The sequence below is a fragment of the Haemaphysalis longicornis genome, unplaced genomic scaffold (assembly GCF_048455015.1).
Source record: "Haemaphysalis longicornis isolate Haplotype H1 unplaced genomic scaffold, Haemaphysalis longicornis Haplotype H1 scaffold_9, whole genome shotgun sequence".
NCBI lineage: Eukaryota > Metazoa > Arthropoda > Arachnida > Ixodida > Ixodidae > Haemaphysalis > Haemaphysalis longicornis.
In genome coordinates this window covers 73,901,130-73,925,289 of record NW_027526460.1, presented here as the reverse complement: position 1 = coordinate 73,925,289, position 24,160 = coordinate 73,901,130, and the positions used below count along the sequence as shown (strand labels likewise).

Below are 24,160 nucleotides of genomic sequence, written 5' to 3'. Positions count from 1 at the left end.
CATTAGTTCGTTCACAGGGAAGTAGTAGACGGGAAAGCGTGGGCCTCTAAGGAAGGATAATAGGAGGAGGGTTTGGAAAACGATTGTTTCTGTGTGTTTTTTTAGTACGGGTTACGTTCTAGAGCGAGGCGTTAGAAAATGATTGTCCCGGCGTTTTTGTTCTAAGTAAAAACCCGCGAACAAAAGTGCGTCGCAGCAAAATAAACTTTATTTTGTACCGGGAGATGCTACCTTTTCCTGATATCTTTCTTCCTCTGAGCGAACACGTACCGTTTGGGTATACAGCAAAGCTTCAAGGGGACCAGTCGGTGGTTCATCGTTCTGTGGTTGCTCTGTTAGAAACACCGCGCAACACAGAATGAGGGACAGACATGTTTCTCCCCGTCACCCGGCCTCGCACCGTACTCCTTATAGCGCTACCACCTGACCACTTATGCGGTGACAAGAGCGGTAGTTCCAGCGTTAAAGAAATCGGTCGGTTCTCAACGCAAGCACGTGAAATACTGATATCACGTTACCAGCTCTTGTAAGCTTGCGCGTAGTTGAATGTGAAACTATGATTACGACGCAGTCCGTGTTTGTTTTATGCGTTTTCACCATGCTGACGCGCATAATACGATAGTTTTCCGCCTGTCTTAGACCAAATGCTTGCTGATTATGTGCAAGTCCATGACGAGAACAGGCGCATTTCGTTACAGCGCGTGCAAACCCACGCCGCGAGCTACGCTTTCCTATTTCCACGCAGGCGTTTTCCGCAGCTTTATTTATTAAACTCAAACAACAAACCGCCCTTCCACGCGGATGTTTTTTGACATTTATTACGTTGAAGTGCGTCTCCATATGGTGCCTTCACACTTTTTTTTGTTGCACCATTTTTTAAAGAAAATCACAAACATGAGGAAGCTATGCACTGCAGCCTAAACAGATACGAAACACACAAAAAAAACGAGAGGGGAAAAAATCCCACTCCATCTCCATTAACGTAAAACCTGGGGAGGGGAAAAGCATGCATTGTAGGTGTATTCTTGGCGCGTTGGCGTTTTTTCCCACGGAGATGAAACCATTGGGGGGTAGAGGTACTATACAAATTTGCTGTAAAAGTCTCGTATCTTTGAACCACGAAGCGTTCTAGCGCGAGGCTTTGGAAAACGAGTGTCCCGGTGTGTTCTTATAGTACGCGTTTTAGCCCACGGAGATGAAATGTTCTAGCGCCGGGCTAGGAAAACGAGTGTCCCGGTGTGTTCTTATTGTACGCGTTGAGTTCTAGCGCGAGACGTTGGAGAAGGAGTGCCCCAATGTTTTAGTACCGTGAATACATGAAACGACGACGGCGACAGGAGACCCCGACAGACCAACCCAAAAGGGGCTTCGCCTCGAAAAGCGACATGGCGCGGATGGCTTCATGTAGAACAGGAAACTCCCCGCCGCGGTGGCTCAGTGGCTAAGGCGTTGCGCTGCTGAGCACGAGGTCGCGGGTTCGATTCCCGGCCGCGGCGGCCGCTTTTCTGATGGAGGCGAAAAGCAAAAACGCCCGTGTGTACGAGATTTCGGCGCACGTTAAAGATCCCCAGGTGGTCAAAATTAATCCGGAGCCCTCCACTACGGCGCGCCTCATCGCCTGCGTTGCGTTGGCGCGTTAAACCCTACAATCAATCAATCAAGAACAGGAAACTATAGGGCCAATTAGTTGCAGAAAGAAAGCCCAACAGTTTCTTACTACTTAAGAAATTCAGACCCGCGACTGCGACGACATTTGGTTAACGTAAAAAGCAAGCCCAGGAGGAACGAAATCATGCTCATTAGTGGGTCAGGTTTCTCTCTCTCTCTCTCTCTCTCTCTCTCTCTCTCTCTCTCTCTCTCTCTCTCTCTCTCTCTCTCTCTCTCTCTCTCTCATTTGACTCGTTCTGGCGTGAAAAAGTGCGGCAGTACTAAGACCACCTAGTTGATTGATTGATTGATTGATTGATTGATTGATTGATTGATTGATTGATTGATTGATTGATTGATTGATTGATTGATTGATTGATTGATTGATTGATTGATTGATTGATTGATTGATTGATTGATTGATTGATTGATTGATTGATTGATTGATTGATTGATTGATTCTTCCAGTTTCCGACCAGCGCCAACCGCCTGTCTCTGCATTTAGCAAGGCGACCCCCTACTACCGATACTACACCAAGCAGGTTTCCGCTGATCAGAAGGCGCGTAAGTAACACTCAAAAATTATTTTCCCGTTCCGTGCGCTTCGCCTAAGCTGCTCCGCGGTGTTAAGTGTCCACGCAAGCTTTCGCTGGTTCAGAAGGCAAATGCCACCGGGGGTTATAGGTAGAAACTGGAAGTTGAAATTGAAAAGGTTCTGTCCACAGATGATCGATCACAGTTAAAGATACTTGCTGGCTCGTTTTGGTAGAGAAGACACACGCGACGGCGCTGTGTCCCGTGTCTAGCGCTATTTACGATGAATCAAAACCAACTAGCCCAACTGTCAATTTTATTGAAATACATTTCGTTTTGGTAGACGGCCCGTAGCAAACCACTCTCTACTCCATTAACGATGTAAAAATATACGATTTGTACAACTTATTTACTCGAAGTCATGGTCAATATACGAGAAAAGTGGTCGGGCAGAACCCGCATCGAGCGGTGCTCCCCTCTCTCTCCCGCCCAACGCCGAACATTCGTTTTATTAGGAAAGTGCCGCCTCCCAAATGGACGTCACAACAGAGAGTGAGGAGGGTTTTTCTGCCCCACACTAGGCCGCTGATTGGCCGCAGTAACAACGAGTCGTCGGAGTGTGCGCAAGTATTCACGCGATTCCCTCTCACTCTCATGCAAAAACGCCAAACCACGTCAACAAACAAACAAGAAACAAACTCGCGGCGTGCCACAACATAGGCTATGGCCACACTCAAAGCTCGGTCAACTTGTCCTAAAGTACTCTCAGTACGGTGCACGCCGAAATTGTGCTCCGTTCTAAGTCAATTTATTTTCTTTAACACTTCGCGCGTCCTTCGAACTCCTGGAACCGCTTCGAGACCGAGTAACAAAACATCGTTGTGAACATATTTCTGCCCTTGTGGCGACAGCCGTGGACACGTGACGGATTCACGTATAGCATCGCCAGACTCCGCAGCCCGTCCGCACATTCATACCCCTGACCTCTCGAATGACGTTGCAGTTACCGTAACTCTACAGAGGGCCGTCAACACAGTAAAAGCTCGTTAATTAGAACTGCCAGCGGACGCCATTTCACTTCGAATTAGTAAAAGTTCGAACTAATGAAAGTGAGCAAAAGTAGCTTTGAACTGCAGTTGGGGAGTCTTAAGGCACGTCAGCAATTTGATGTTTGAAAGAGCCCGTGATGCGGATTGCATTTTGTCCCTGAAGGCAACAGTAAGCGCATTTTGCTCTCACAAACGAGTGTAGCGGAAAGGTTCGTCTTCGCCTTCTTAAAAGCTGAAGAAAAGACGGGCGGAATTCGATCCGACCGAGACTTCAGAGTGAGGCGGTCGCACTACGCTTTATGCTCATCCTCCTTGTCGTCATTGGCAGTGACAAGTTCCGCGTTTCTGACCCGAGATGTAACGCCCTTATCTCTTCCGCGCACCAAGCACACCCTGTACTCGCGTTCTCGTCGACAGAGTTCGCCAAGAATGTGTCCTCCGTATTGCCGGCCATGTGATATTTAGATTGGTTTTTCCCCATTTTCCCGTCTCCATTCTGTACAGCCTTTTGTGTAGGCACGCAGTGGGTTTCTCCAGGCACCAAGGCGCCGGCGCTGTGTCGCGGTGTTCGACTTAAGGCTTTTCGGGTTCGAATTAGCGGCTTCTTTATATGTACATATTGAATTTTATGGAGATTTCTCCGAACCAACTCTAACAGTTCGAATTATCCATGAATTGGAATTATTGAAATTCGAATTAACGAGCTTGCCCTGTATCTCCATCGGCTTCAAACGCTTCGCCGCTCGATGTGGGCGTTCTTAGCAAGCGGTAATCACGGCCGTTAAACAGAGAAGAATACGCACCCTGTCGGTTTCACGCAAGAAACGAAGACAGCCGCAAAACCGGGGATCACTTGCGCCCACTATTGTGGCAACCGAGACCTTTCCCCCAGTTTTCTCTCACCGGTAAAAAAATTAGCAATGGCTTAGCTCGGCTATGCCAGGATATACGTAGCGTGAGCTAAGGTTCAGCTGGTTATTGTTAGCTTTCCTGGTTGTTTAGGATTAGTTGATCATCATGCTTATTGCTGCTATAACGATTTCCAATCCAATCCAATCCAATCCAATCCTATACAGTCCGATCCACTCCAGTCTTGTCCATGCCCATGTCCAGTCCAGTCCAATTAAGTCCAGTCCGGTCCAGTCTAGTCCAGTCACTGCTCCTCGCGCATGCGCAGCACGCCTCTCCAGGAGCCACGCGAAACGGCTATCAAGCGGCTCCGGCGCACCGTCAGACTTGGCTACTGCGCAACAAAGGCGCACAGCTAGGCACGCGCCGGCGCCAGTGCGTCTGCCGCGGCTATGACGTCACTCCTCTGGAATGCGTAGACCGGCGAATGTGCAGACCCAATTCTCTACAGACCCGTACTCCAATAGGATTGCAATTCCAATCCAATACAATCAAATTTAATCCAATCCAATCCAATGCTCCTCGCTCTTGCGCAGCCCCACCCTTCTAGGACCACCGAAACTGCTCAACCTCGGCCAGTGTAGCTTACGCTACAAAACCGTAAGGACGAGTGCAGGGGGATCCTGCGTCATTTCCTCGTTTGTAGACGTCACCACGTCCAGCCTGAAAACAGACACACCGCAAAGCGAAACGCAGTAATCACAGGAGGTAGACGCTGCTCGGCGGTCTTCGTTAATGAAGTGAGGTGCCCGAACTGAACACGGGATACTGCTCAGTACCTTTTTATTTTCATTTATTTATTTATTTATTTAGACAATACTGCAGGCCAGAATTAGGCCCAAGCAGGAGTGGAAAGATAAAAACATAGCATATCAGCATAGCATAACATAGCATACCTTCTTTTAAAGGGCGGAATATTATGTGCGGAACAATTTAGGGGCTCGCCTTGTCGTAGCAGCTCGCTCGCTGGACCCGAGTAGAGCCACACGGCGTTCCGTCGTAGCGGCTGTCGTCGCGGCGTAACCCAGAGGCTGCGAAAGCCAAGTGGTTTATGCAGTCATAAGCGTTCGAAACTCGTGAACCGCTGGCACTTGTCATACGCCTCCCCGCTGTTTAGCGCAAAGAAAACTGCTGGCACATTCGAGGCGAAATATACGTAATTAACCGGCAGCTCCCGCGTCCATTTAATTAGGAACGCTCGTTAGGTTGGTTTTTACGATAGTAAGCAAAAAAAAACGTGGCAGTGCAACGCCGGCACGTGCGGGAGGAAAAGCAAGCACAAAAAGAACAGAACTCCCGCGGGCGCGGTTTCGGGCAGGGGGCGCGCGAGCACTAAAGGCGGGAAATTTGGATTGCGTTGGGTGGTAGCAGTGAGCGGATAACGGCGCTACAGCCCATTATGGCGAATCAGTGCTCTGCACTTCGGACAGCTTTCACATTGAGTGAAGCTGCTTTAATTTTTTTATACAACCCCCTGAGATTCCGCTTAGCGTGGCGTGTCTTCGGTAACCGCACGCACGTGTGCTGCGCTAATTACCGTGAAAGGGGAATTGTCGCAAGAAGCAGTAAACGTGGTATGAAATGAAAGCACTGAGTGACGGGTGCTGTGCGTGAATCCCATTGATCGCACTCATTTTAGTTGACGCATAGCGTTTCTTGAAGGTTGGGAAGATTTCGTTCTTTTCCGTCTGTTCCAGCGACCGCTTTTGGTCTGCCTAGCCGGGTGTGTGTTTATATCCAGGTTGCTCCTAGCGGACACGCCCACACCTCCCCTGTAGGCGTTCCGCAGGCTGCATTCGTTCGAAACATGCACCGGACTTCTGGCCAGTGCATACTCTTAGTTGCCACAACCGACGCGGGGTCGATCACAGAAGCCGCCCACAACTAGCTGGCGCCAGTAAAATAGTAGCATAGATGGGTTACAAATGCGGTGAGGTTATGGTACCTAGCGTACGTTGCAGCGAATTTGCAAACATAAGTGAACGTCGCTGGGTACACGCTTTATTTTTTTATCGTGGAATAAATAAAAACAATTTTAAACCACTCGTGTTATATGCCCAATAGGTAGGGAACAAAGATCTTGCGCGTCGTAACCTGTGTCATTGGCCTTAACGCGTTGAGACACGGGCGAAAACGCGCACATTCGTCGCCTGACTTCGGGAAAACGAAGGCCCGCAGAAACGCTTTTTCGTACTTGCTGCACCGTAGCCAAAACAAACTTTTCATCTACAACATACACAATTCAAAGCTAAGACGTTTTCCGGAAAAAAAAATCGCGTTTTTTCTCGCGCATATAAACTACACGGCAGCGCTAAGCAAGAAGGAGGCGAAACAAACAAGATGAAAACACAGAAAACACCAATGCAGGTCGATACAATAGTGCCGAGTGTATCTGGAGGGAATTCTTTAATTTCGTTACGTTTATTTGTTCCTTAAAGGAGCCATGAGGACAAAATACAAGTTGGGTTTATTAGAAAGACTTCTTAGTCCCGATAACAATGATACCAATATCATCGCAATCTTCGAACAAATAACGGAGATATTAAGGAAAACGTGTGAAGCATCGCGACCCCCTAGCCAATTTCCCGCAACTTTTCTATGACGTCACGGAACCTTGTTTGTGCGATTGGCGGCCGCCTAACTGACCTGTCGCGACGGCACATGACTGGACGTCTGTGATGGGGCCTCTAGTTCCATTTGACCGCACCACTTCAATGCTAACGCGCCGTTAATGCACTGAAAGTTGTTTTATTGTTGGCCCGTATGACGTCATTCTTGCTCATAACACGGCACTGTGGCGCAAAATTTGAAAGTTTTTAAATACTTCTTGCTTTTTTTTGTTAAAAAACATACTTTGGTGCTGTAATGGAGCTGAGTGAGATACTGAATCCTAGTTCTTTCAAATTAAACCAAGTTGTATTTTCTCTTCATGGCTCCTTTAAGAACCCCAAGGCATTCCATAAAGGAGGGGGGGGGGGGGGCGGGAATACATGTAGAAAAATCAATGTTCAGAACGGGAATGAATACAAGGGGAGTAGTACTGTGGATGAATAAAATAAGAGTGTCTAACATTTACACGCAATATGAGTACATTGCACACACACACACGCACACACAAAAATTGCATCACGAAGTTCAACGTTCGAAAGAATTACGTGAATCTTGCGATATCGTTCAGCAAACACGCGAAGAACACTAAAGTAGCAAATTAACTGCGCTCGTGACTGAAAATTTCGCCTTAGCCTTCCGTCGTTTTCACCCGAAACAGCTGCAATTGCTTCAAGCCGCATTTCAAATATTACGACATCAGGGAACGCTCGACCACTGCGTCTTTCACGAGTGCTGTTTGCAGTAACGCCGGGTATGGACTGAACGCATGGAGCATGAGGCATGTATAATGAAGTAAATGGCCAGGCATAAAACAAGAACGTACTCTAGTAGCTGTACAGGTTCGAAGTCGATCGTTTCCGGTCACTACATTTCTGCCGAATCAACTGGTGCTATGAAGGGCAACCTTGCTTTACATGAGAAGCCCGCGCTTTTCGAAACATCGTTGAAAGTTGGAAGGCGGAATGAAGCATCACTCCTGAATTATTTATTCGGAAAAACACTGCCCGATGAACTTTAATTAATCAAGAAGAGTGAAAAAAAAAGATTCATTATGGAACAAAATAATGACCGTTGGGGTTGATCGCTGCACGCATGACAGAATTTGAAGCTCATGTCTAACGGAACTGCGTGTACAGGCGAAAGGAGGAAGCCTAATGCATGGCCAGGAAACAATATAGCAGACTTTTTAACGCGAAACTCCAAATACCACTTCGAATTCTTTCTCCCTACTGTTGAAGCATCGTTATTACCGTAGTTATAGCGTAGCCTGTTCTATTATATACCATCCTACTAGCTCCAGACAGTGTCGATGAAACCAGGATAATAAAAACGGCAGCGTCGCCACTCCGCGGATGGTGGCGAGGGTGCGGAGTACGGGAACTCGGGGACATCCAAGTTGCGCCCAGAGTGACATCCGATTTGCGCCCCTATACCGTCATTCGATTCGAGCCGTGATTTGCACCTTGATTATTCCCAAAATGAAACTGCTCATATCGAATTTCGCTTGATTTTCGCTTGATGGTGGTGTGCGCGGAGATTGACGGACATTCGGAGGTCGTAAGGTACTCCGCACCGTTACAGGCGAGGCAGTAAGCCGTCTGACTCTCGGGTACTAACTCACAGTCGCAGCCCAATGGGTAATACGACTAACACTAACTCTGTCTGGTCTACCAGACGCAGGCTCGCATCCTGCCGGTGCCTGTGTGATTTTTTGCGATTGTAAATGCTATGCGCACGGAAGCGGACGGACATTGTGTGGTCCTCAGGTGGTTAACAGTTGAGTGGTGCCCGCATTCCACTCTTTCGATGCCAGCGGGTGGGCCAGGGGGTGGGCAGAAGATGCCAGGGGGTGGGCACCACCAGAAGGAATGAACGCACGGTACGCTTTTCAGGGCAAAATAAGATAGCCGTGCGCGTACAGTAATAACACTAGGTTTGTTTCACCGACAAAACGTTCCTTGTTCTGTGGTCCACTTTTTACAGTCAAGTCGTTGACCGGTGACTCGGCGTCAAAGGACCTAGTCGGTCGATCGGACACAGCGAAGCGAAGTGTCCGAAGCAGGCATTGTACTGCAAATATTGCGAAAGAACAAATTCGCGATACCGTTGAACCTGGACATAACGAGGTTGATGAAAAGTCGCAATTGTTCGTAACATGCAGCTTTTCGTTTTATGCAGGATTCGAGTTAAGGCTCGCGTGAATGAAGAAGAAACAAAGCCAAAGTGGTAGACACCTGTGATTGTGAATCCACCCTCAAAGGATTTATTTAACAGTGAAAAACTGCGTCATTTGCTCCTGCTGCTTTCCCGCGAACTTGGTCACTTACAAGGGCACCACTACAAAGGAGCGAGGTCACTTACCCCGTATTGACGAACGTAACTTAAGTATCACTTCTGCCTTTTGACACTTTTCGGTGCCTTAATCCGTTTCGAGGACCACACTTATAGCGAAGGGCGTCTTTCTGCTACCTTGATGCTCTTTTCCGAACTCGAAATTGGTGATGAAGTGCAAGCTGGGATACTGTGCCGGGCAGCAACATTCTTCTTTCTCGCCGGCGGAGGTGGCATTTAAAATTACGAGCTTGCCTTGGAGCAAGAAAACTTTTCGCTTTCTGGCAGCAGAGCTCATCACCGATGGACCGACACGCGCGACGACGCCACCCCGACAGGCAGGCCTAGCAGCTAACCGACACCGCACTCACGGGGCAAACGCGCGGTTTTCGGTGCGGGCAAAGTCCGCTAAAATTAGCGCATTTCTCCGACCGATTTTTCAGGAAAGGTGCAAAAAACGATGGTTCGCCAGCGTAGTAAATTCGTTACATCGAGGTTAACCGTCGCAACGGCTTCGTTACACAGAGAATCGAATTTAATGCACCGACGCTACACAGGCGAAAAGGCGCGCCGTAGTTGAGGGGTGCTGATTAATTTTGATCACCCGGGGACCTTTAACGTATGCCGAAATCTCGAACACACGGGCGTATTCACTTTTCGCCTCCATCAGAAAAGCGCCCTCCTCGGCCGGGAATCGAACCCGCGTCTTCGGGCTCAGTGTGTTTTTAAATTAGAAATAGATGTGCGTTTGATATTTCCGAGAGCAATTAAGAGGCTACCGATTGAAAACATTATTTTTTTTTTTGGCGAAAAACAAGTGATCGCGCTCGAGCCTACGCCTCGTGGCAGCATTCCAAGAAGCCCAACTGCAGCGAAAACGCGAACATATGAACGCGGGAAAATTGAATCGACTATAGCCAGCCTCCACCGTGTGTATTGCGGGAGGAGCGAGACGAGCGGGGAGAGTGCAGAGAAGCGGCAGAAGGCTGTAGTCATTTGTATGTATCTCGACAGTGAAATGCCGAATGAAGAAGCAAACACGGTGATTCGCGCGCACACAAGGGGGTCACCGGACAGTATACACGCCGCGGCGTTCGGTAGGCATTCATTTCTCCTGGAGCGCAGTCCCTTCCACAAGCATCCACTCTAACCAATAAGCAAAAATCAAAACAGGAACCCTCCAGAGGAGTGTCGAACGCGTTGCATTCTTTCCGTATCAAACAAAATAGCCTCGCGTGGTTTAACGCCACAAGGAAGCAACAAGCGGACGTTGCGCTTTGAGCGCAAGATTAAGCAAACCGGCGAAGGCAGGCACTGCAGCAAAGCATAAACCAAATTCTGCACAAACATGGTCGCGGATATATGCACGTATGTTTAAAGGTGCCAATACTCCCACGTGCCAAAAAATTAGCAGTGGCTTAGTACGTGGCGTGAGCTAAGGTTAAGCACTCCAATCCAATCCAATCCAATCCAATCCAATCCAATCCAATCCAATCCAATCCAATCCAGTCCAGTCCAGTCCAGTCCAGTCCAGTGCAGCCAGTCCGGTCCAGTCCAGTCCGGTCCAGTCTAGTACAGTCGAGTCACCGCTCTTCGTGCACGCGCTGCACGGCTCTCCCGGAGCCATGCGAAACGGCTTCAAGCGGCTCCTGCGCAGCGTCAGACTTGGCTGCTGCGCAATGGAGGCGCACAGCCGGGCACGCGCCGGCACCAGTGCGTCTGCCGCGGCTATGACGTTAGTCCTCTGGAATGCGCACACGGGCGAATGAGCAGACCGAATTCTCTACACACCCGTACTCCAATGGGATAGGATTTGCGATGCAATCCAATCCAATCCAAATCCAAATCCAATTAAATCCAAGCCAAGTCAATCCAACCTAATCCCAGATAATCCGAATCCAATCCAATCCAAGTCAATCCAATCCGATCCAATGCTCCTCGCGCTTGCGCAGCACGGCCCTTCAAGGTCCATGCGAAACTGCTCCACCTCGGCCAGTGTAGTTTACGCTACAAAATACTATCCTTGTTCACTTTCAGACGCTCCTGGGGGCGCCAGATAACCCATCTGTGGCGCCGCATCCGGGGGACGACAATCGGAATATGCGGCTCCTGTGGGTCGCCGACAATCGGACCAGGCGGCGCCTGTATGTCGCCGCTTTCGGATTCCTGGCCGTGATCGTGATCTTCCTCGTCGCCTACTGGTTATTCTTCCAGGGTGAGCCGTTGACGATAAGGCTCTGCCAGACGGAAGGGTGCTCGAACCACTCCAAGGCGCTCACTTCTACCCTGAACACGAGCGTGAACCCGTGCGACGACTTCCACGCGTTCGTGTGTGGCCGCTGGTACAGGGAAGCCGGGCTGCCCTCCGTCCTAGCGGAAATGAACCAAAGGGCCCTGCGAAGCGCGCTAGCGGAGGTCAAGACCGACCTGTGGCAGTCGAAACCGACCGGGCGCTTCTTCCAGAGCTGCCTTCAACCGGAGAGCCATGGCGTGATTACTGAAAATGTGGCATTGTTTAAGAAACTGAAGAGGGAGCTGTATCTGTACTGGCCTGATAACGCCACAGTTCAAGAGCACCCACTCGAGGTGATGGTCCGAATGGCCGCCAAGTGGGACCTTAATCCAGTGTTTCGCCTGCGAGCGGCCTGGAAAAAGGGAACTGGTAGTCAGATGTTAATTATCAGGCGTGGAAGCCTCGGTGCTGTCTGGAAAGCACGGCGGGAACTTGGGGAGTCCGGTACGCAATACGAGACGCACGTCCATCGCCACATGAGGGCCTTAGAAGCCCCCGACTGGTTCCTACCCAGCTTCGGCTTGCTGCGCGAACTGGAGAGCGATATCGTCGATGGTGTATACGCCACGCTCAGGGGAGAGCCGAACCAGCAGTGGTACGTCTTGGTCAATGTCGGCACCGGCAACATCAGCAAAATGTGGTATACTCACGTCGACAAACACGAGACAACAACGAAGTGGGCATACGAGGACAAGGTACTCGTGGAAGACAAAAGAACACTTGCCCACCTTGAAAAGCTCATCGAAAGCTACACAGTAAATGACCTAGCGATGGGGCTGTCATGGGTGTTTATTCAGTCCCATCTTTGGCTGGTAACTGGGAAAGATTACCTTATGACCACCGACCAAAACACGAAGGAATTGGCCTGCATGGAGTACGTCAACTCCCGCTTCGGCCTCCTCGCGTCCGTCCAGCAGCTGGAGAGCCGGTACGCGCCGACAGAGAAACTGGACGATGTCAAAGGTTACGTGCAGCTCGTTCAGGATCAATTAAGCTCCCTCGTTGGCAGCTCATGGATTGATAAGCAATACCGGGAGGAAGTGTTGGCCAAGCTACGCGATACGGAGCTGCACGCCCTACCTGCCGACGTGTTCTTCCTGCCAAGCGAGCGGACAAGACTCTACAGTGGCTTCCCTACTATGGACAAGAACTTTACCAGTAACCTGATTCATGCCTCCAGCCACTACCAGGAGCTGCAGCGGGACCCCCTTTACCAGGACCTGTACGACAAGCACATGGTGTACCAGCACTACCCGGCTGCGTACTGGTACCCTTTGAACAGAGTTGAAGTGGCGATGGCGGCTTTCGACGCACCACTGTTCTACTTCGATACGACATTCGCCGTCAACTTTGCCGGCCTGGGCACCCTGCTGGCGAAGGAGTTTGTTAAGGCCTTCGACGTCATGGGCACCAAGTGGGACACGAAAGGCGACGCGACCCAGTGGTGGGGCGCCCCATTCTCGCCCACGTACGGCGAGCGAGTCAGATGCAACCTGCATCCCACTGCCAGAGGCGACACCCAGAATGGCCGTGGGAACATGACCGTCTTTCCCCTCATCCCAGCGCTAGAAGTGTCTTTCGCGGCCTACAAGAAAGCGGTTGACTTCGGCGACCGTGAAGGTGGCGACTACAGGATAGCCGGTTTGGAGTCGTACACGGACGACCAGATTTTCTTCATGAGCTTCTGCTACTGGATGTGTTCGGGCACTGGAGCCGCGGACAGAGACCAGTGTAACGTGCCGCTTAAGCACTTCGACGCCTTTGTGGAGTCCTTCGGGTGTCCCGAGGGCTCGGCCATGAACGACAACGAAAAGTGCAAGTTCCTTCCCGCCTGACGCACCACTGGCAGTCGACAATGGCAGGCCTGAAGAACGGTACAAACGTCCGAGTGTATTCCGAGCAACCACACATCGAACAACTTTCGTTTGTGCTGCGTAGATTTCGCGTTGACTGAGAGACAAGCAGTATTTTTTTTGTCACTACATCACTTATGCAGCAAGTGAGATTGGTATTGCTGTACGGTAGTCTTCGAGCGTTTTAATTGCATCTCTTTAGGTGGTCGTCAGCGTGCATGCAAGAACAGTAGCTACCCGCACGAAGCGAAAACTTCGCGTTTGAGCCAGGTGCTTGTGTATGAATGTTACATGTGAAAGTTTGTGAGCGCAGCATATACTTTTGTTTGCGAACACGTCGAATATCAGCTTTAGGCAAAATGCCTTTGGATCTGTTTTTTCTGCCGAGGCCTCTCCTGTAACTTAATATCCGCTCAACTGTTCGCAGTTACTAAAGTAACCCGACATTTTTCGGCCATTGAGATATTTTTTTATTCCCTCTAAGCTATCGTGACCTATACTCCTATGCCTGAGTAATTTTTCTTACTCGTCTTTACCTTTTTTTTACGTCTCTCGCCTCGCTATCATTGAGACGTGTCAATTATTACTTTTTTTACTGTGCTGCCTTGCTTGGAAATGGTTTGTCTACTTTGTTCTCAAACGTCTTAAGGTTTGCGCCTGTTACACTTGGTTGAACACATAAATGCTAATGGCTTTCTTCCCCTCTTCGTCGTTAAATTTTGTGTGGTCATAGACATATGCAGTCACTGCGGGCTAAAGGAGACGCGTTATGCCTGCATTTGTTACCAGCGATTTGTGGGTGAGCATCGACTGTGTGGTGAATATCATGACTGATTTTTTTACCTTGCAGCCGCGACGCAGAGACGTACGGTGAATTGCGCTAGCATGTGAGAAATTGTCTCTGTCATTGGAAAGGTTTACTTTCGCGCTGGCACTCTACTGCGCACGCGCACGTCACTCAGCCGCGAGCGCCCGAGTGGTGCACGGCTTCTGCGTCCTTCCCGGACCAGCTAAGCATAGCGACGGAACGTGGAACCAAGACGCGCTCAGCAAGATGGCTGCATGCAGTGCCGAACACGCTTAGTTGTGCCAGAGTCCTGCAAAAGTACTCTGGTTGTACTCACCGATGTCGGCGTCCGGCGAGGGCCACACGCCGACATGTAAGTTTAAAGAGCGGCTAACACCCCCATGAAATTATGCACAACAAACGGGCTTTTTAATTTCGTGTTTTTGTTTACACGAAGAGGGCACAACCAGCGTCGCGAAAGCTTCCCTATAGATCGATTGATGGATTGATCGATCCATTGATTTATTGACTTGATAATAATAATTAAATTAATTATTAATTAATCGATTGGTTAGCTGACTGGCTGATTGATTGATTGATTGATTGATTGATTGATTGATTGATTGATTGATTGATTGATTGATTGATTGAGTGAGTGAGTGAGTGAGTGAGTGAGTGAGTGAGTGAGTGAGTGAGTGAGTGAGTGAGGGAGTGAGTGAGTGAGGGAGTGAGGGAGTGAGTGAAAACTTTGTTGGTGATTGAGCCCCCTTAGCCCCTGACGCTTCAGTTGTGGCACAGTTCCACTGCACGCTGGATATGAGCTATCTGGAGAGGCGGAAGCCACGCTGGACGAGCGGTATACGCAACTTTGTCGGGGGTGGGTGTAGAGATGTTGCTTAAGCGCCGTACGTTCCCAGGAAACAGGAATCCCGTCCGGATATCGTGAAGAGATATAGCTAGTGGGAGGTTGTTGATAGGAGTTAGTTGCAATGCAGGAGATGAGTTTATTCGGGCGTCAGGAAGGTATTTGTCTGCACCTGACGGAGCCGAAAAGCTGCTTCTCGGCAAAGACCGGCGTTTGAAGAAGGATTCTCCGCTGGCTCGGCCACAGTTGTTTCGGCAGGCATGAGAGCACCACCGCACTAGGAATTTGTGGTTCCCGGTGTAACGCACGGTGAACCGTGTTCGGTTCCTCATCACGCTCCCTCCCAACGTTAACTGGGGTCCAGATAATTTAGACGGAAAGCTGGCTTTGTCGACGGGGTACATACATGCCCAGTATGTTTGTGTGTGTAGGTTAAGAATTTGGCGACAGGCTGATTGAGGGTTGGTGAATCAAAGAACGGTTGGTGAAGACGCACACGAAACCTGTGAGGAATGGTTTTCGTAATGCTGAATTGAATGGGCTATGTATGTCAGCGACTGTGCATTTACGAGTGCCCAACACACAAACGTGCCCAGTTCGGTTGAGAATACAGCCATTTTGTCACTTCCAAGTACGGTGATGCTGGCACGCTCTAGAATGCTAGCATTCACGTAAAATGGCTAGGTTGGATGGGGCTTTGTTGAAGAGTTTGTGGAGAAAGTTGGCGTGTTGTTGGCGTCTGCTGCAACCAACCTTGGAAGGTACTGTGTGGCGTAGTAGCGGAGCAATTCGAGGTGATCCGGTGTCGCAGCGGTGAGATGTGGTGCTGTAGCGATCGTGGAGCATGTCGGTTGGGCAGCCGATGCCGGCTAAAATTTGTGTTTTGATGCTCTGCGCAGCGGCACTGAAATTATTTTTTTTTCAACAGATGATTATATCCAGTGTCTTAAAAGAGCCATTAAGACAAAACACAGGTTTGGTTCATGCAAAAGATTGCCTCGTTAGAATCACGCTGACAACACGTTTAACCTAAACTTGGCTCAAATATGCTATATAATTAGGAAAAAAGGGAATGGCCATGCGACCCGCTCGCTCATTTGCCGAACGTGCTATTTGCGCATAAATGTAATGCGTATCCATTTTACAGCATCGAATAAATGGAGCTTTCAATAGCTCCCCGGTACCACACGAAGTACAACCGGTTATACCCAATTGCAACAGTACAAAAACAGGCCAACCGGCAAAGAGAATTTTGTCCAGACGAAGGTGGAGAGAAATTAACGGGAAAGACTTTCTTGCGACCCACCGCCAGGGGGACGAGCCCGGGGGGACCCCTCTTGTCCCCCCTAGGAAAAAGCCGGATAGGGTGGGTTGCTGGGAACGGGAACTTGGACATCGGGATGGGTTATGGGAAAAAGGGTGGGAATGAGGGAAGCAATTTTGCTCCAATCCTTTTGTCTGACTCTCTTCCAAGACTGATTGCTCAGCGAGGGCATCAGACAGTGCCAATTGCCAAATATGCGGCCCCTGCCACGGGTTACCGCTCACCCATAGGGTCCGATAACTGGGCCCCAACTGTCGGAGACAGGAAGTACCCTATTTAGTGGCGACGGTCGGGCCCCTCCCCGACCCCCAGCAGTGCGCGGCAGCAAGTGAATTTCTCACTTGCTGCCGCGCAAGTTCTGTCTAAAACACGAAAGCTTTCGTATAAAACAAAAATGTATTTTCTCTTCATGGCTCCTGTAAGAGAGTGCCGGTCTAATCAGATTAAACTCAAAATGAAATTTTGGTGTTTAACGCGCAAAGATACACTTCGCCTACGATGTGGGATGTAGTCTGGAGGACTCCGTATTAATTTTGATCACGGGGGTCTCTGACTTGCACCGAAATCCGGGCACCCACACGTTTCTGCATTCTGCCTCTATGACAAAAATAGCCGCAACAGACGAAGAACTTTCTCAGAAAACGCTGCTGTCTCCCGGGAGAAAGGTTCCGTTCCGTTGTGGATACAAGCCCGCTATTTCCTGTGCGAACCCAACGCCATCTATTGCGTTGTTTGGAACACTCCCATTATGCGCAACTGCTAAAAGAGCTCCGTTGTTTGCCTCAGTACACAGTTTCATAATAATATATACCAGAGGGAAATCTATCGCTGCAGTAGAGGGCCGCCGTGGGTGGCGCCATTGCCGCTAGCGACGTTCCTCGCCTACTTGGCTTAGCTAGCCATATGGCTTTTGTTTTTGTCTCGAAGCCAAAATCAACCAAAAAGGGTAAGATTTTTTTCTTGTTAATCGTGCACGAAGCTTCTGCATAAACACTAACAAATTCATCTTTTTGGAGGTTCAATTTTATAATAAGAAAGCAATTTTGATGAACCTTTTACAGTAATAGTGTCGGTGTTTTGCAGCCAGAGCCAACTTTTCAGCCTGTTCATGAGCCATGCCAAGGACAAGTGGAACGTACCTGCCCGGTACATGACGGAACGCTCGCTGAAGGGCGGGCTCCCCCAGACAGTGGCGCCATATTTCCTTCTAGTGCATATTACTATGAAATTATCTGCCTCAGTAGACTACGTAGAAAGGAAAAAAGCCTCAGTGGCCCTAGGAGTAGAATCGTGGGTTTCGGATTGAACCACCCGGGTTCGAGCACCAGCAATCCCAATATTTTTACGCTTTATTGACCCATCATTTTAGTTATTGTAAAATCTTTTAGCTCAACCCTCTGAATTCTCTTCGCAAATAATTTGTTTTGTATTTTTGGTCGGTTTAGGGGGTGGGTGGCGGCACATCAAAACGTCGGGTGGTCTTGCGGGTATGCCCAGAACAGCACTTGCCGAGCGCTTAAAACCATCCGCAGATCTGCGCGCCGTTTTAATCCGAAGCCCAGGAGCTTTGAGAAATCCCGGTGCTGAAGAGCTTTGTTTGTCTGGCGTCCCTCAGTTCCATCCGAGCAGATAATGTTTGCGTCCAGGCGCTCCCACGAGATGTCGCCCGTGGACAAGCGGTCACGCCGCGCCTTTAAACCTCGCACCAAGAAATCCTATGACGTTGCTTCATTTGTAATTAGCGCAACGGGAGCCGACCTAGAGCGCGCCAGTGCCTGACGTTTCATCGCGCAACAAGCAGTGGTTTAGGCCTAATTAGCCGTGCACCGCGCGAGCGAATGGCCTCGCGGTCAGCGTTGGCATCTGCAGAGGCCTGCGCGAAATCCCGGCCAATGCCCCGACAACGGAGCAGTCTGCTCCGGGTGCCCAAATAACATTAATCCGGCCTTGCGCCCGGCTTGTGTCGAAATGGTTTCTCCACGTGACTGGGCGGGCCATCTGCAGTGTAGCAGCCTAGATTATGAAAGAAGCTTATAAAAGAGGCCGTTATACATTTCAAGCCACTGGGCTCGACCGGGCGGCACCTGCGCTCGTTCTGTGACCTTAGACGGCGCAAGCCGTCACAGTGCGGACGCAGGCCACCCACCGAAGGCATGGAATATGCCCGGAGACTCAGTGGACATCCTAGATAACGCACTGACGAAATCAAGGCAGGCGCAAATAAACACGGTGGGTGCTGTGACCCACGCTAGTGGGGAACAACGGCCAACTCATGAACAGCCAACAGGGGTGCGAAAGGTCTTCACGTACCCGTGCGCCGCGCTCCCGACGGCGGTCTACCCGGTGGTCTCTTTCGTGCGTGCGCCCCGACTCGCCCCATAGGGAGAGGAGGGAGGCGCGCGAGGATCACCATCGGCTGACTGGGAGGAGAGCATCGCTTGCACCTCCTCGCCCCGAGTCCCCGCAAGCTTCATCTTTTTCAGTACAAAGCGAAACTTTTAATCCGTACCTGGCTTTCTTTGGCTAGTGACTTCGGCTTTAGGGGTTTCGGTCACCCGTACTTTCGGCACGGCCTATGCGTGCCAGACCACAGTGTAATGTGCAGAATTATTCTGTGTACCAGACTACAGAATAATGTTCAGGTTTATTCTGTGAACCGTAACATAGTATAGTTGAGCCCTATTCATCTAAAGCGACCTAAAAGATACCAAGCACACCTATTTACACAAATAATACATAATTTTTTTAAGTGTACATGTTCCAACAAAGAATACGCTTTGAAAAAAAATTACACCATCTCCCCGTAGGGGAACCCTGAGTAGTATGCGAAGCAGCCATGGGGTCGACTGAAGTTCCCATTAGTTTTCAGTTCGTCGTTTCCGTTGACGTTCAGCTTCGCGTGCCTTCGTTGTATCAGTAGCTTCTTGACGAAGTCTGAATGAGTGAATGACATAAGGCGCGTTCGTAGCACATGCTCCCGTCGCGGTGTGTAGCGCAGTGGGAAGAGCGCCACGTACCTCTCGTTGCAGCCAGAGAGTCGTGGGATCGAAACCGGGCGCCGCCTATCTGTTTCTTTTTATAGTGGACTGTGCTGACGTCAGCCCAAACGCTGACGGGGCTGAACAGACGCGCATGCGCAGTAGAGTGCGGACGGCGGACAACGACAACGAGGGAGGGCGGGAGGGACACAGCCCTGAGCATGAGATGCTTCGCATCTAAAAATACTTCAACGTCAGGGACTCGCACCCAGGCCATTATAGCGAAAGGGTAAGATTGAGCCTCTACGCCACAGACGCCGATGTATGGGGCCTTTTGATCAGTAGCTCAAAACAGCATAGAGTTTCATAATCGTATATACCAGAGGAAAATCTGGCGCCCCTCGCTAGGGGAGCCGCGCTTCAGCGAGTGTTCCGTCATGTACCGAGGAGGTATGTTCCCCTTGTCCTTGTCATGGCTGATGAACAAGCTGGAAAGTTGGCTCTGGCTGCAAAGAAGCAACAGTAATACTATAAAAGATGATTCAAAGTTGCTTTGTTGTTATGCAATTGAAGTTCCAAAAAGATTTGTTTGTCAGTGATTATTTAGAAGCTTCATGCACGATGAACAAGATAAAATTTTACCCTTTTGGCTTCCAGACAAAAAGGAAGCTATATGAGTAGCTAAGCCAAGTAGGCGAGGAACGTCGCTAGCTGCAATAGCGCCACCCACGGAGGCCAGCGATTGCAGCGCCAGATTACCCTCTAGAGTACATTAGTATGGAACTCTGCAAAACAGAACATAACCCGTGGTCTGGTCCACAAAATTAAGCTGAACATTATTCTGTCGTCTGGCCCACACAATAGGCAGTGCGCGTGCTTTTCGTGCAGCAGTGTTTTTTCCTGGTGCGTAGAACATCAAGCGCCATCTAAGTGTCTAAAATTTTAAAGACGTTTAAAAGAATAAGAATTGGAACGGCGCAGCGGTACTAGAGTGCCGGACGCAAAACAAATGCAGACGACAACCTCGTGGCAGACATGTTGAGAAACGCAAGCCGCAGGTTTCGTAAAAAACATTACCGTTATTATTACAAACATTACGTGATTTAAAAAGTAAACAAAATCATCTCCACCACTAGTAAATTACACTAAATATTTCAATAAAAAAACAAGTGGTTTTGTTACAACATTAATACGCAAAAAGGTGGCGCTGGCGTCGCTTATTAATTTAGACAGAAACGTAGCCTGCATCGTTGTTGATTTTGATGCCGCCTCCTCGCAGCAGTCTTCGTTACCTGCTTCGTTCGAATTTGAATGGGGCCTGAAGATGGCAACGAAGCCGTTTAAGGGGGAAATTGGAGCGCACCCTGCGTCACTGGCCGGAAACACATTAAACAAGAAGCGTTTCTGCTCATAATTTCGCGAATTTCTTGATTGCTGTGTATGTGGATTTGATGACGGCTCTCATGAAGTCAACACTTTCCTGGATCTTAGTAAAGCAGGAACCGGGTATTACAGACAAAAAAAGAATGCGCTACTAACGGCCATCGCGAAGTTCCGTTTAAGAGCTCTAAGCGGAAGTCAGTGAAATCGAGAACTGAGCAAACATAAATGGCCAAAAGAGAAAAGCTTTGAGCGAGATGTGAGACGAGAGAGAGAGAGAGAGAGAGAGAGAGAGAGAGAGAGAGAGAGAGAGAGAGAGAGAGAGAGAGAGAGAGAGAGAGAGAGAGAGAGAGAGAGAGAACAACTTTATTGAGCCAAACAAAATTGCGGCCACTACGTGCCGGTTGAGGTGGTTCCCTCTTCACGGGACCCATATGCTTCCGCGGCTGCCTGGCCCCTGGAGATCAGGACGAGCTGGTTTTCCAAGGCGGCTCTGGTTTGCAAGGCCTCCCATCGCTGGTTAAGGGGTGTGGGAGGGGTGGTGGAGGGTAGGGTAAGGGGTGGGGGGAAGATCTTGGTGAAATCGCACTCTCTGATGACGTGCCGGAGCATGCCCAATCGCCCACAGAAGCTACACTCTTTCTCGTATTTCTCGGGGTACATTCTGATTTGGCGATAGGGGTGCACCCCGATTTCCAATTCTTGAGTTCTTTGGGGAATTCGGACGATTTGCTCCCCAGAGTAAACGCAGTCATCATCATCGTCGTCGTCATCATCATCATCATCATCATCCTATCTACGTCCACTGCAGGGCAAAGGTCTCTCCCATTAATCTCTAATTACCCCGGTCCTGTGCTTACTGCGACCAATTTATCCCCGCAAACTTCTTGATCTCATCTGCCCATCTAACTTTCTGCCGCCCTCTGCAACCCTTGCCTCCTCTAGGGATCCACTCTGTTACCCTTAATGACCAACGGTTATCTTGCCTTCGCATTACATGCCCCACCCACGTCCATTTCTTCTTCTTAATTTCTACTAATATGTCCATAACACGTGTTTGTTCACCGACCCACTCCGCTCTCTTCTTGTCCCTTAATGTTACACCTATCATCTTCCGCTCCATTGCCCGCTGAGTCGTTCTCAATTTAAGTTGAACCCTCTTAGTGAGCCCCCACGTTTCTGTCTGCCCCGTAGTACACGTAGTAAACGAAAGCAAAACACTGGGCTAAGACACTTGTAGGATGCGGGTGAAAAACTGCCACCGGTAGAGCTAAGAAGTACTGGTTGGAATAGGATGTCCCTGTCATGAGTAGTAATTTGATGATGTATTTGTTTAGGATTCAGTCTACCAGTTGCTGAAAAAAAGAAAGCAAAATAAACTAGAGTAGAACCCCGCTGATACGTCCGCCGAACTTCCGGCGACCTGCTTCTTACGACGGATCACCGCGGTCCCGGCAAACTCCCCATAGAAACAATGCATTAAAACCCCGATGATATGACACCCGGGTGCACGCGGTCCGCTTCATACGACGGACCCTGGCGTGGATAAACCGGCGCTCTTCCCATATTTTACACCGATTCGCCAGCTCGTCCTGACGTTCTTTATTCGTAACCCCCGTTTGACGCGGCCTGATGTGCAAAGGTCAGCAGGGGGACCAGACCACTCTCTGAACAGGCGCAAGCAAGCAGGCAGGTACTCGTGAGCGGGAGTTAACCTGCGGCGTCCCCACGCGGCAGCAGTGCGCCAACGGGCCAACCGCGAGAAGTCGAAGTTCAGTTGGCAGGTGGACCATGAATTTCAAGCTGCCGTTGAGCCGCCGACGATCGCGAAAACACATACGGTGCAACTCCACGGCGATGGCCGAACAGCCGCTTTCCTCACCCGCTCGATCCAAGTTTCTTCCTTTCCCGACGTTCTTTCTCCCTATATCTCTGCTATCTGCTTATCAATGTCTTTCAAAACCGCATTGTCCGTCCGCTATTCTCTTTGCTAGAGTGCCTTAATTCACGCGCTTCGACCACAATGGGGGAGCAAACTACAGGAGGAGATGGGTGGAGACACGTACCCGTTGGCACCGCCATTTGGTTGTCTCGCTGGCCGCCACAGCAAGTCACTACAGCAAGACCGGGCTATAATTTTCCGCCCCAACACGGTTTACTCACGAAGGTTGAATTATCTTATCTATTTGGCGTTGCTGGGTCTTCTGGGAAACGAAAAGAGCTATGTGTTGAGCACTATGACCCAATAGACGGCACGGGACCGTTCAAAGGGTGCCTCCGCGATGTACGACAATGCAGTTTTTCTTTTGTTCATTTCGGTCCTGTGCTATCGTTCGTTTCGCTTTGACAGTTTCACACTCGCTTTTTCACCTCTCAATTTGCTCGTCCACGTCGGCCTCATACGCGTAACGCGCGGCGGTTGGCTGGCGGGCTAGCTGGACCGGAGGGGGGCACAACATAGGCGTTGCTTCTTGTAACTTGGCATTTCAGCTAAAGGTACGCAAATCACGCAGGAACGCGTAAATGTAGTAGTTTAAATGAGTTCTTAGCTCACGTGTCGCGTGAGATAGTCTACCAGGCCGGCATTTACCCGCACCCCGGTCGTACGACACCCCCTTCATACGACACTTCCTCGCGGTTCCTTGAAAGTCGTATTATCGGGGTTCCACTAGTACGAATGGCGACCCCATCGCGTCGGTAGGATTGAATAATTGAAAACCGAAACATACAGAGCGAGAGCGAAAATAATGTTGAATTTAATAATAAAACACTACGATTTATACCTCTAACTAACGCTAAGTCACTGTATTAACGGAAAATAATTGAATACGCTAAATTCTGAAATGCTCATAACCGAATAAGTGCGTTCTAAGTGTTCATGACGCCTTAGATATGTTCGCATCCTCAACAATAGCATGTCAATGTCTCTAACACCAATCAATGTTTCAAGAATACAACGAGCATCATCCCATGCGGGAGGAAATGCATCGGTCGACAATGTTTCTGTCTTGGAGCACCGTGGTTGTTCCGCAAGACTTAAAGTAAATGTGATAGATGAATGCTTGTGCAATTGCGTGTAAGCCTCCGTGTCTCGAACTGCGCCAGCAGACACGTCGGAAGTTTGCGCATTTTTAGCAAAGTTTGGTAAATAATTTAGAGGAGAAGGAATAAACGTTTATTTTATAAATTAAGAGCAGACGGGTGGCCGCCTCAGTCCAGGTAGCCGCGTGCTTTCGCTGCTGGGAAGGCCCGCTTAATCACGTTTTTCGGGTCTTACAGGTCCGAGCTGCATGTCAGCGCGCATTCCCGCTGCTCGGGGTTAGGTGAGGGGAGTGGGGCGGGGTGGCGTGGGCAGAAGAATACGAGGTGTGTGTGTGTGTGTGTGTGTGTGTGTGTGTGCGTGCGTGTGCGTGTGTGCGTGTGCGTGTGCGTGTGCGTGTGCGTGTGTGTGTGTAGAGGGGGGGGAGGGGGGTGATAGTGGCTGGGGTGTGAAAATCAGGGCAGTTGTAGAGGAAACGGCTGTGGGTGGATGTGAGACAGGATGACCCCGTTGTAGTGAGTATTTGTTTGTAGACGTGGCCGGATGCGGGATTGTTCGTT

At 49.7% G+C, this 24,160-nt stretch overlaps 1 protein-coding gene across 2 annotated transcripts in view; it reads left to right on the top strand.

Moving 5' to 3' along the window:
- Positions 1-14,477, top strand: part of LOC144151564 (neprilysin-4-like) — a 474,218-nt gene extending 459,741 nt beyond the window's left edge. For both annotated transcript variants that reach the window (XM_077682664.1, XM_077682663.1), the window contains 2 exons: positions 2,116-2,211; positions 11,118-14,477. In XM_077682664.1, coding sequence (XP_077538790.1) covers positions 11,181-13,208 — 2,028 coding nt within the window. In that variant the 5' untranslated portion in view covers positions 2,116-2,211; positions 11,118-11,180 and the 3' untranslated portion in view covers positions 13,209-14,477. The remainder of the gene's footprint in view (positions 1-2,115; positions 2,212-11,117) is intronic.
- Positions 14,478-24,160: the final 9,683 nt, after the last annotated feature.